The following is a 12710-nucleotide window of genomic DNA, read 5'->3' on the forward strand; positions in this document are numbered from 1 at the left end:
TTTTCCTCCGGTCAGGTTTTGATAAATCTTCCCTTAATATGCCTGTATACTGCCCATTCAAAAAATGTTATGGGGTATTGTGAAATAAGTTAAGAAACTATAATGAGTTAAATTAGAGCGTGTTAGGGAGGTCACATACATTTAGTACTTAAGTCAGTTATGTGTCAGTGGTTTTCTACCGGTACTAACAGAGTCTGAATGAAACACTATAAACGAGCACCGAGCAATCTAATATTTATAGGAATGGGCAAGACGCCCTATTATTTGTCATCCTGAATATAATCTGACTGTGATTCTAATGTGATAGAAGTCATGACAGCACATTTGACTGATGCATTATACATAGGATTATTGTGCTAGGCAAGTGTACAAATGCAGAATAAAGGAGACGCTAGCTAGGTACTGACAGTTATACTAATCATTTCTTTTGTCCCTCTCAGATTAAATTGCTGGCAGATGGCTGGAAAGATGGGAACGTGGGGATGATACAAGGCCGGTATGTGGCACAAAGCCTTATGAACATCAGCAAAGATGTAGACAAAGTACAGAGGTATATTATCATCTACAGAAATATCTTTATCTAGAGAATTGTGTCATTTGTTCGCTTATCCATGTTTGAACTCTATTGTGTGTAGATGTGAATGTATATTAAAAGGATTGCAATTTCTGTTTTCAGACAATTTCAGTACAGTCAGGGCCGTCTGTAGTGAAATTGCCCCCCCCCCCCACACACACACACATTAGGTAGGCAGCATAGTTCTCCCACATTAGGTAGACTGCATAGTCCCCCCACATTAGGTAGACAGCATAGTTTCCCTAAAAATTAGGTAGACAGCATAGTTTCTCCACATTAGGTAGACAGCATAGTTCCCTCACATTAGATATGCGGCAGTATTCCCCCACATTAGGTTGACAGCATAGTTTCCCCACATAAGGTAGACAGCATAGTACCCCCACATTAGGTAGACAGCATAGTTCCTTCACATTAGATATGCAGCAGTATTCCCCCACAGGTAGACAGCATAGTTTCCCCATGTAAGGTTAGACAGCACACTACCCCCGCACCTGACCGACCGACACACACTTACAGACACACACTACTGACATACACTTACAGACACACACTAACGACATATACACTTACATACACACTCACCTAGCCGTCCGTGGTTTCTTCTTTCCTGCGGCGGCGGGATTGTGTGACGTCGCTGACATCCTCCTGCGCGGGTCTGCGGAGGAACGTCATTTGCGCTACATCCCCCATCAGTCCCTGCCACAGGCTCACTGTTTTAAAGGCCGCTGCGCCACTTTAGAACAGTGAGCCGCAGCAGCAGGGCCGGCCCTACCTGGACCGGCAGCGGCGGCTAGCTGCTTTAGCATGGGGCTAAAGGGCTAGCTGCTTTGGGGCCCCAGGAATGACAGGGCCCAGGGTAGCTGCCCCTTTTGCCCCGCGTTAAAGTCGTCCCTGAGTACAGTGGCCAAGAGTTAAAGGGGTACTCCAGTGGAAAACAATCAACCAGTGCCAAGTTAAACATATTTGTAAATTACTTCTATTTAAAAATCTTAATTCTTTCATTACTTATCAGCTGCTGTATGCTCCAGAGGATTTTTTTTTCTTTTTGAATTTCCTTTCAGTCTGACCACAGTGCACTCTGCTGACACCTCTGTCCATTTTAGGAACAGTCCAGAGCAGGAGAGGTTTTCTGTGGGGATTTGCTCCTGCTCTGGACAGTACCTGACATGGACAGAGGTGTCAGCTGAGAGCACTGTAGTCAGACAGAAAAGAAATTCAAAAAGGAAAAACTTCCTGTGGAACATACAGCAGCTTATAAGTACTGGAAGGATTAAGATTTTTAAATAGAAGTAATTTACAAATCTGTTTAACTTTCTGGCACCAGTTGATTTACAAAAAATTGTTTTCCACTGGAGTGCCCCTTTAAATTCTTGCTTACTTTATGTACTTCTAGACTGTACAATTAACCAAAGCAGCAGTTAGGGTTCCTTTGCATATTTCCAGCGATCCAGCTCAGTACTGAGCTGGAATAATGGCCACAAGTGATGGCAAAGTGCATCAGCTGTGTCTGGTCCAGCACCCTGTTATTTCTGCAGTCTGGACAGGGGAACACTGCAAAATACGTTCCCAATTGAGGTGCCAGATCAATCACCAGTTTCCCACTGGCCCTTTTCTACAGTGCTGGAGGGAAACTGAATCGGATGACTGAAAATACAGTATGTGATGGCACTCTTCCATTTTAGTGTGTATCGACCAGTGAACCAGTGTAGCCTACTGGTTCACTAAAGGATTTGATTTAGGGCTAAAGTAGGGAGTAGAGTCTGTTCCTTAACTTTAACAGGTAATGTCCCCAAAGTGGATCAAGAACACAAGCTAGCTTGTAACCATATGGAGCACGAACATTGTGAAAGCTTAAGGTTTTATTGGTCAGTTCCTGAGTGATGTGAGGATGACCACTATGAAGACAGGGGCACTTGGAGGATTAAAGGGCCTAATGGGCAGGGGTCGGAGAGGCAAGCCAGCAAGTTGTGATAATGTGGATGGAACTGCTAAAAGTTTCTCTACAAGAAAACCAAATGAAAGATATTGTTGAGCAGTAGAACATGGAACTGAATTAGGTTGGGTTCACATATATCAGGCATCTGGCAAAGTTTCCCTCTGGTGTGCACCGGAGGGAAACGCATGATAGAACTGATTCCATTAATTTAAATAGGACAGTTCACAATCATCCAGCATCTTAATTTTGACGCCGGATGGTTGGACACACTGGAGGGCACAATGTCCAGCATCCAGAAACAATGGACTATGGATGCCATACAACTGATGACAACTAATCATCAGTTGTGGCATCAGTTGCATCAAGATCTCGGCTGAGTTCACCTATGCCGGATGCTGGACATACAGTATGTGAACCCAGCCTAACAGTGGAACTACGTGTTGAACTGAAAGGATATTTAAGCTAAATTATCTAAAAAAAAAAAAAAAAAAATAAAATAGGAATTTACAATCTATACAACCATTCACTGAAGGCAATAACAGAATTATTAAAGACTGGTTTCTGGTTAGGTCAGTGATTTGGTCAATATAAAGGGGGTTCCAGTGGAAACTGATCCATGGGGATATTAGAGCTCTTAATCTAACAACAGAAAATATAAGTGAAAGTTATCAAAGTGATGGCCCCAGAATGTACTGATTTATAGGACAGCAAGAGAGCTGCTTAAAGGGTTATTAATGTCTGCACAGTCATATCTAGATGGGTAGTGCATGTCAGGTTATACATTTTTGCCAATAGTTCTTACCCAACTCATCTTGTTCTCCTGTTATGTTCTCTGGTCAATCCCTCTTGCTGTATGCTCTTGTCTAGGTTTCCGTCCACCGTTATGCTGTAGGGGCAGTAGCTGGGCCATTGACGTCTCTCTCTCTCTCTCTCTCTCTGCAATATAGGGCTGTGTCGCCAGTACAGGAGTTGAGGATATCGCTTACAGTGAGGGAACTTTATTTGGGCAAATGCATGGGATCATACAGGGGATCGTCACAACAGCTCTTACCATATCTTGGGATGATTCCCTTTTCTGCAATAAACGGCGCTGGAGCAGAGAATAGGGCTGCAAGCTCTGCTGTTATGAGCATCAGAAGTACGCATGCTCCGGCCAGCAGCAACAACATCCTCATAGCGGTGCTGGCCTGGAGCATCATTCTTACAGGAATAGTCTGCCCACTATAAAACCATGATGTGTGAGTGGATTCTCCGCAGCATGAAGCTAAAGAGGGGAAATAGGAAAACCCCTTTATGGTGTATTCACAAGTACAGGATCCTGCACAGATTTGTAACTGCAGATTAGAAGTAAAGCCCAGTCATTTAGTTTACATTGAAATCTGCAGCAGAAAATCCTGTGCATCAAATCTGCGCATAAAATCTGCGTGTAAACATACCCTTAAGTGATTAGAAAAAAACAGACCTGATTTGTTCCAGAAACTGCCCTCAGGTTGTGTGGCAGTGCAGCCCAGTTTCATTAAAGTGAATGGAGCAGAGTTGTAACACACAACATTGAGGAGACAGATGTGGCAAATTTTTGGAAAAAAGCAACTATGTTTATGTAATGCTGTGTAACCTCCTCTAATAAAGATCAATGGTTGTCTCTATTCCAAAATAAAGTTAGGAAAAAGTTACATTCCCCATGAATTTCATTGTAATTTCACTCTTGCAGGCTTGGTCATCTTATTTGTTACTTGACATATGAAGATCTACAACAGTTTCAGCCCTTTCATTACCCACTAGGAACAGTGGAGAAGAGGCTGCTTGAATGTGTGTCACTGAGAACACTGTCCCACCGTGGAAGAGTAAGTTGTTGTTATAGTATGACTTGAGACTTTTATTAAATTAGTGTATTTAATTTACTATAAATGCATTTGTATAAATACTTTTCCTTAAAGGGGTACTCCACTGCCTCAGCGTTCGGAACATTTTGTTCTGATCATTGGGTGCGGGGGTTGTGACGTCGCGGTCATGGCCCTCGTGACTTCACGCCACGCCCCCTCAATGTAAGTCCATGGGAGGGGGCGTGGCAGCCCGCACCCAGCGTTCAGAACAAAATGTTCCAAATGTTGGCGCAGTGGAGTACCCCTTAAACCCTTTAAGGACATGGGCTGTTTTGACCTTTATGGCCAAACCCCATTTTTCAAATCTGACCTGTGTCCTTAAAGGGGTTATCCAGGAAAAAACTATTTTTTATATATCGACAGGCTCCAGAAAGTTAAACAGATTTGTAAATTACTTCTATTAAAAAATCTTAATCCTTTCAGTACTTATGAGCTGCTGAAGTTTAGTTGTTCTTTGTTGAAGTGCTCTCTGATGACACCTGTCTCGAGTACTGTCCAGAGTAGAAGCAAATCCCCATAGCAAACCTCTTCTACTCTGTGCAGTTCCTGAGACAAGCAGGGATATCAGCAGAGAGCACTGTTGCCAGACAGAAAAGAACAACTCAACTTCAGCGGCTGATAATTATTGGATGGATTAAGATTTTTTAATAGAAGCACTTTACAAATTTGTTTAACTTTCTGGAGCCAGTTAATATATAAATAAAAATTTATAAAGCTTTTTCTTTTTTTGTTTTTTTCTTTTCAACTAAATCATTTTTTTTTTCTTTTGTGTTGCCATGTCTATTTTTTATTTTTTATCCGACAGCATTGTGTGAGGGCTTACTTTTTGCAGGACAAGATGTACTTTTTATTGGTACCATTTTTTGTATTCCAATTTTATTTTATTTATTGCCAAACTTAGCAATTCTTGCACTTCTTGCACACTGCGTCCAGAAGAGACAGGGAATAGACAGGAAGTATAGGTGTGTCCTGTGGCGGGAACGTACCCGATAAATTCTTGGCAACTTGCATGGGCATTCTGGACAAACTTGGAAGGAAAGAGTAAACAAAAGTAGATATCTGCAAATAACTTTAATAAGGAAGTCAAAACTGTGAATCTGCAGCAAATTCATAGTCATTTATATGTAAATTACAAGTGTTTTTGCTTTATGCAATTACCATTTTACAAACGTTTTAAAGAAAATGTCCAGCAGTAAGAAACGTATGCCCTATCCACAGAATAGGGGATAAGTGTCTGATTGTGTTGGTTCAACCGCTGGGACCCCCCACGATATCCCATGGCTCGGCCCTGGCTCAGCTCTGTTAGAGAAAGTTTCATACCCATCACATCAGCTGGTCATAGCACACCCCTCCCATTCATCTATATGGGAGAAGCAGAGACACATAAACATCACACACAGGAGCTGAGCTGCACGGGAGATCGCGGGGGGTCAGACCACTGGTAGTCCCACGATCACCCGTGAGACACGTCTGCCATATTCTGCAGATAGGGGCTAAGTTTCCTACCGCTGGACATCTTCTTTAAGTAAAATTACAGATGTGTTGTAAGTTTTTCATTATGATGCCTTTCATTGTTATAATTTGACTTGCTTTGTATTTCAGCTGGCTTACTCCTTAGTAAGTTTACTGAAAAGGACTAATTTACAGACGCTGGACATTGATGAGATGACTGGATGGAAAAGTTTGCTTCCAGAAATGGGGGTCACATTTTTCCAGTCTCTTCAAACAAATTTTGTTACGTCTCTACTTCCTCAACTGCAAGCATCAGATCTTTCTGCTGCCCAGGTATGTTATCTACAAGGCCCTGGAGGATAGTGTTTATCATTAATCCCGAGGTTGGGAATTGATATTCTTGAAAAAACAAAAAAAATTGTGAAATGTATTATTTTAATTTATATTCTGTTTTTGATCATTCTAGGTTAACTCATTTTGTTACCATACTTTAATAACCACCTCCCCAAATCTGTAGTGTCATTTCTCGAATAGGTTTGCTCTATAGATTAGCATCTTGCTAAACTATTAGCACCTACTTGTAGTGTGAACGTCCTTGTAATGAATATCTCTTGCTGTTTTTACCGTAAACATCGGAGCACATTTATCAATAGTGTCATAAAAACTAAGGATAACAAGACAATTAATAGGAAAAAATGGCACACACTACAGGACTTGGCACTTGTCATCCTATACCACCTCACAGTTGTTGAACATATACACCAAATTATTGCACCACAAATTATCATAAAAGGCAATATTACATTTGCTGCAGCTATTACAAGTTGTTCAGGAATCACCTTTAGTGTTTTTTTTTAAATCTGTTATATGTGCCACAGAAGAAGATTTAAAGTCGCCATGCATTTTTATTAGGGGTGCATCACACAACTTTTATGTGACATTTCATTGGATTACTGGGTTCCTGATCTTTCTAAATAGAGAATGTATACTTGTTTGCCAATTATGTTATTTTGGCTGTAACTTAGTTTTTTTTTTTACATCATATCCTACACCTGAACATCTCCACTATAGATTGGAGATAACAAGCTGAGATGGGAATACCCCTTTAAAGATGACCTGTCATGTCCTTCAAAACTAAAACTGAGAGTATAGCTTTATTGAGCATGTTCATTTTTATTCTGTTATGGGCCACAATTCCTTTAAATCTTTGCAGATACTTTGGGGAATTGGCTTTAACATCCGCCAGCAATTGAGTATTCAGTTGAATTATTTTTCCAGGAAGAATCATGTCAGGATCTCTGTTCTCCCCCGCATAAAGCTAGGGGCATAACAAAAGGAGAGGATAACACTATATTAGGCCTTCCAATAATTGACAGGTGTTTCCCTATGAACAGTGCGGTAATCGGGGTCTGGACTTATCTCTTATGACTGCTTTTTGGCACAAGTGCCCAGGAACCGCGGCATGCTACCGCACCAGGGACTTACTGCTAGAAATGTGTCTGTCCCTTTGTTATGCTTCTCGTTAGTTGAATAAAACATACTTTACAGTGGGCATTCTAAGCATTCTGACATACTTGAGATAACCATTGTTTCCTTTCTTTCAGGCATTGTCAATACTCACTAACATTACCTCAAAATTAAATGTAAGTATTAAATGTAGGCACAGGAGCCTGTACGTGCATATATTTTGACTGGTGAGTATTTTCCCCCATCTGACACCTCATTTGGCCTACCTATACATTCACATTGTGATCACCACCTGATCAGTGTAATATGTATATTTGTGTACTTCTTGTATAGTTAAAGGGTACCTCTCATCAAATAAACTTTTGATATATTTTAGATTAATAAATGTTGAATAACTTTCCAATAGCATGTTAATGGAAAATATGCTTCTTTCTATTGTATTTTTCCCGATCAGTCCTGTCAGCAAGCATTTCTGACTCATGCTGGAGTCCTAAACACTCAGAGCTGCCAGCCTGCTTTGTTCACAGCCAAACAGGCTGTGAACAAAGCAGGCTGGCAGCTCTGAGTGTTCTCCTTTGTGAACAAAGCAGACTGGCAGCTCGTAGTGTTTAGGACTCCAGCATGAGTCTGAAATGCTTGCTGCCAGGACTGGTAGGGAGACCCCTAGTGGTCATTTCTTCAAAGTGGAAAATTAAATAGAAAGAAGCATATTTTTTAATAACATGCAATTGTAAAGTTATTCTGCATACATTAATCTATAATATATCAAAAGTTTTTTTGATGAGAGGTACCCTTTAATAGGAAAAAAAATAAACAATGTGATTTTTCCTCAGGATGTACAGACCCCCTCCTCCCATTAGAATGGGTATTAGTGGTAGATACATTGGGGAGATTTGTCAAGCTGCCTTAAAGTAAGATTCTATTTGTTGCCCCTAGCAACCAGAGTTCAGCTTTCATTCTATCAGAGCGATATGAGAAATGACCCAAGCGCTGACAGGTTGTTATGGGCAACAAAACAAATGTTACTATAAGCTTGATAAATATGGTCTACCATCTCTTACCCTCGGTTCACAATACGGTAAGCAGTGTCTGAGAGATGTATACATCTGGGCAGTCCTCGACGTATATATGTCACATAAACCTATATATAGCTGCTACAAAATGGATCAATAAATCTACTATCTGAAACTCCCACCTTATGGCGTATCTTTTGTAATATGATAGTAGTGTCTGCTGTCTTGGAGAGGATTAATAGTACATTTTGCCTCACTAAAAATGATATATGACTGCAAAAATAGAACATGCACTTTCAAATAATTCGATCATATTTTTTTGTATTTTTAGGTTGCAGAGCAGGTGCTTTGTGAACTGCACCCCTTGCTTCCGGTTCTCAGCCCAGAGCACTTGCGCTCTCTTTCCACCTCTCTTTTGGCCAGAGTTTGCCAGTGTCTACGTCCTTCCCTGCCTCTATTGACGGCTGCTCAGAAAGCGGCTTTAATGCAGTCATTAAGGGTAAGATGTGTACCAAATAGTGTAAATGCTTATAGGGCAGATGCAAGTTATCTACTTCTTCTGTACCAAAACAGCTTAAAGGAGTACTCCGGCAAAAATTGACTTAACCCCTATCCACAGGATAAGGGATAAGTAGCTGAGTGCGGGGGGTCAGACCGTTTCCCCCCCCCACACACACACACACACATACACACAATCACGGGGACGGGGGGATCCTATTGCTCTCAGTAAGAAGCGCTTGTTGACTACCTGTAGACGGCATGTGCTCCCTTCATCCATTCTATGGGAACGCCGATGATGCCCGAGTGCTGTACTCAGATCCTTTCGGCGCTCCCATAGAAATGAATGAAGCACGTGCTGGCTGCAGCATGTGCTCCTCACTGAGGAGGGGGTCTCCAGCGCTTGGACCCCCCACGATCAGCTACTTATCCCTTATCCTGTGGATAGGGGATAAGTTAATTTTTTCGTTTTTATCGCTGGAGATCTCCTTTAAGTGAAGTATAATAAAAGTATTTCTGGCACCCGAATACATGAATCAAGTCACTAATGTTTTCCATTCCACAATCCATGTATTGTTAAATACAAATTCATAAACACTGTTACATGACTTGTAAGTATAATTAGGCTCCTTTCACACTATATTATTGTTCCGTTTAGGAACTTCCGTCAGAAGTTCCGTCACTATATCGGGGAAAACCGGCCGTTACAAAACCCCTGACAGCCCTGACTAAATTGCATTGCAGCCTATGAGGTTTTGTAACTGCCTGTTTGCACCCGCATATGCCCATAATTCCTTACGGACCTTATATAGTGACATCGTGTGGGCATATACGGGTGCAAATGGGCAGTTCCAACACCCCATAGGCTGCAATGCGATTTAGTCGCGGCTGTCAGGGGTTTTGTAACGGCCGGTTTTCCCCGATATAGTGACGGAACTTCTGACGGAAGTTCCTAAACGGAACAATAATATAGTGTGAAAGGAGCCTTATTGGCATTATTGGCATTATTATGATTAGCATGATCATTGTTCTAGCCTTAGAATCTAGGCTTAATTAAAAATCACCCGAATCACAGAAAAAAGGCCACACTTACTGGTACTGACACAAGGGCAGGTTAGGCCCCTATTCCCATTATGATGCAGATCAGCCATTTTGTGGCTGATCTGCATCATAATGGGAATAGGTGCCTAACCTGCCCTTGTGTCAGTAACTAATAAGTGTGGCCTTTTATGTTATTTTTAAGTGATTTCTGTCCCTTTTTTTTTTTTTCTCCTTTAATTGAAACCATACCTCTAAATTTCAGGAGATGATAAAGCCAAGACATTGATTATGTGTAAGCTGCATGCAGTGGTGCATATTTAACAAATATCCCTCTTTAAAATGCTTCCTAAGGGTAGGGTCACAGGTGCCTTATTTTGCTGTGTATTTTTTTCAGCTGATTTTGCTACCCATTGACTTCAATAGGTAAGAAAATATGAAGCAGCAAAAACGCACTAAAATACGGCAAGTGTGACCCTACCCTTAGGGTGTAATTACCTGTACAGTATCCTGCGCATATTTGATGCACAACATTTGAAGCTGCAGATTTTATGCTGCAGATTTCATTGTAAACTAAATGAATGAACACAGCTTCAAATCCTGTGCATCAAATATATGCTGGATACTGTACATGTGAATATCCCCTAAAACATTCTCCTACATCAGTTCTGGGAGGCAAAATTTCCACAGAACAATGAGCCACAGTGACCCCATTGCATTTAAAATTCCCCCATAACGGTGATGGCAACAATGCTACCTAAAAGTGCCAGCCACAGTGCCATATAACAATGTCAGTCAATCTGACCCCATAGCAGTACCAGCTGAAGTGCTACCATACATGTGCCATCTAGCCACAGTTTCCCCATAACAGTGCTAGCTGGCAAGAGTGCATTAAACTAGTTTTTTTTTTTTTTTTATAGTTTTGTAATCCTCCTGGCTGTCACAAATTTGTAAAAAAAAATAATAAAAAATAATTAAAAAAATTGTACAATAGCATATAGCACTATTTCCCAAGTTGAGTGTTTTGATTGTTGCAATGTGTTTTTATTACTATATAAAATTATGCAAATAATCATAATGAAATATTGTTATGTTGACCGGTGCCTGAGATTAGAACATTATACATAGTTATTTCTATTGTTTAGTAATGTTGTTTTATTTTTATTTTTGTAGAAACATATCCAAGATGTTGAACTCTGGCCTGAGCAGTTCTCCTGTCTTCTTCCCTTTGCACCATTGAAACTGTTGCATTTGGACACACAAATACTACTTCGGAACATGAGCTTGTATGGAGAAGTTGCCTGGATGCCACAGCAGGTAACAGCTGACTAAGCTTGATACAATCTTATCCATTTCTGAGGCTAGCTATGTATTACATTAGTTTCCACAGAAGGTAAACAGTAGACTAACTCCCTGACGTCAAGCAAATATCTTGAAATGTGAAGATTCCAGCAACGTGCATATTAAATTTACACAGTTACTAAGAATTATTACTCCAACATCATAAGATCCTGTTATAGTTAAAGGGGTACTCCACTGGAAATCATTTTTTAAGCAACTGGTGCCAGGAAGTTAAACAGATTTGTAAATTACTTCTATTGAAAAATCTTAATCCCTCCAGTACTTATCAGCTGCTGTATGATTCACAGGAAGTTCTTTTCTTTTTGAATTTTTTTTCTGTCTGACCACAGAAAGGAAATTCAAAAAGAAAAGAACTTCCTGTGGATCATAACAGCAACTGATAAATACTGGAAGGATTAAGATTTTTTAATAAAAGTAATTTACAAATCTGATAAAAAGAGAAAAGGACTGCCTACACCTCAAGGACAGTAATTAAAGTACATTTTTAGTTAGTGATTGGCTGAGACTGTGCTTCAAATATTGATATTATAAATTTATTTAAAACATATCATAAACATTAAATGCAGAAAGATTCCCCTCACAGGGCCTTTGTGGGGGGGATGGTTACAAACATATATCATGAGACATGGTAGAGTTTAAATATAAAAATATAACTGCAGTGTGACCGTTAGTTCGGCAATTCTATCTGTCTGATAATCCGGTATAAAGCAAAGGAGTCCGGGAAAAATAGTGTGAACAAGTATATAGGAGTCCAGAATGTTATCCAATATAGATCAGTGGAATGCTGTGTAATACAATAAAAATATACAGTAGTCCCTCAAGTTACAATATTAATCGGTTCCAGTGCGACCATTGTATGTTGAAACCATTGTATGTTGAGACCATAACTCTATGGAAACCTGGTAATAGGTTCTGAAGCCACCAAAATGTCATCCAAAAATAGGAAAAAAATGGAGGATTAAAGAAAAATAAGTAGATAACTAATAGAGATAAAGCAAATCCTTACATATAAAAGTAATAGAGATCTGCTGGGAGCTGTAAATCATTTTCTATTTCTGTGTTTCCCAACGAGGGTGCCTCCAGCTGTTGCAAAACTACAACTCCCAGCATGCCCGGACAGCCAAAGGCTGTCCGGGCATGCTGGGAGTTGTAGTTTTGCAAGAGGCACCCTTGTTGGGAAACACTGGTCTATGTAGAGGACAGGAGCTTCTTCAGGGTCCTCTACAGAACACATAATGCCCTAAAAAAAAAGTAAAATGGAGCCTTACTTGGTGTCCAAAGGAGCAGCTAACCTTGGCATAGGTTAAAAGTAGTACAGAACATGTAATACTACCCTGTACTGTAGGGGGCGCTACCAGACACCAGTTAAGGCATACACTTTAGGAATACATGGGTTTTACCAGTGAATGTCCATTCTGATTGGTCGGTTCTTCCAGCCATTGACATGTTTTGCAGATTCCATAGCATTGTATGTTGAGTCCGGTTTC

At 40.4% G+C, this 12710-nt stretch overlaps 1 protein-coding gene across 9 annotated transcripts in view; it reads left to right on the forward strand.

Annotated features, from left to right (window-relative positions):
* The window catches only part of STRC (stereocilin), a 133432-nt gene that overhangs the window by 58759 nt on the left and 61963 nt on the right, over positions 1 to 12710 (forward strand). For all 9 annotated transcript variants that reach the window (XM_056572090.1, XM_056572083.1, XM_056572088.1 and 6 more), the window contains 6 exons: positions 441 to 550; positions 4222 to 4354; positions 5996 to 6178; positions 7450 to 7488; positions 8657 to 8824; positions 11035 to 11178. In XM_056572090.1, the coding sequence (XP_056428065.1) occupies positions 441 to 550; positions 4222 to 4354; positions 5996 to 6178; positions 7450 to 7488; positions 8657 to 8824; positions 11035 to 11178 (777 nt within the window). The remainder of the gene's footprint in view (positions 1 to 440; positions 551 to 4221; positions 4355 to 5995; positions 6179 to 7449; positions 7489 to 8656; positions 8825 to 11034; positions 11179 to 12710) is intronic.

Source organism: Hyla sarda, chromosome 4 (genome assembly GCF_029499605.1).
Source record: "Hyla sarda isolate aHylSar1 chromosome 4, aHylSar1.hap1, whole genome shotgun sequence".
In the NCBI taxonomy this organism is placed as follows: Eukaryota; Metazoa; Chordata; class Amphibia; order Anura; family Hylidae; genus Hyla; species Hyla sarda.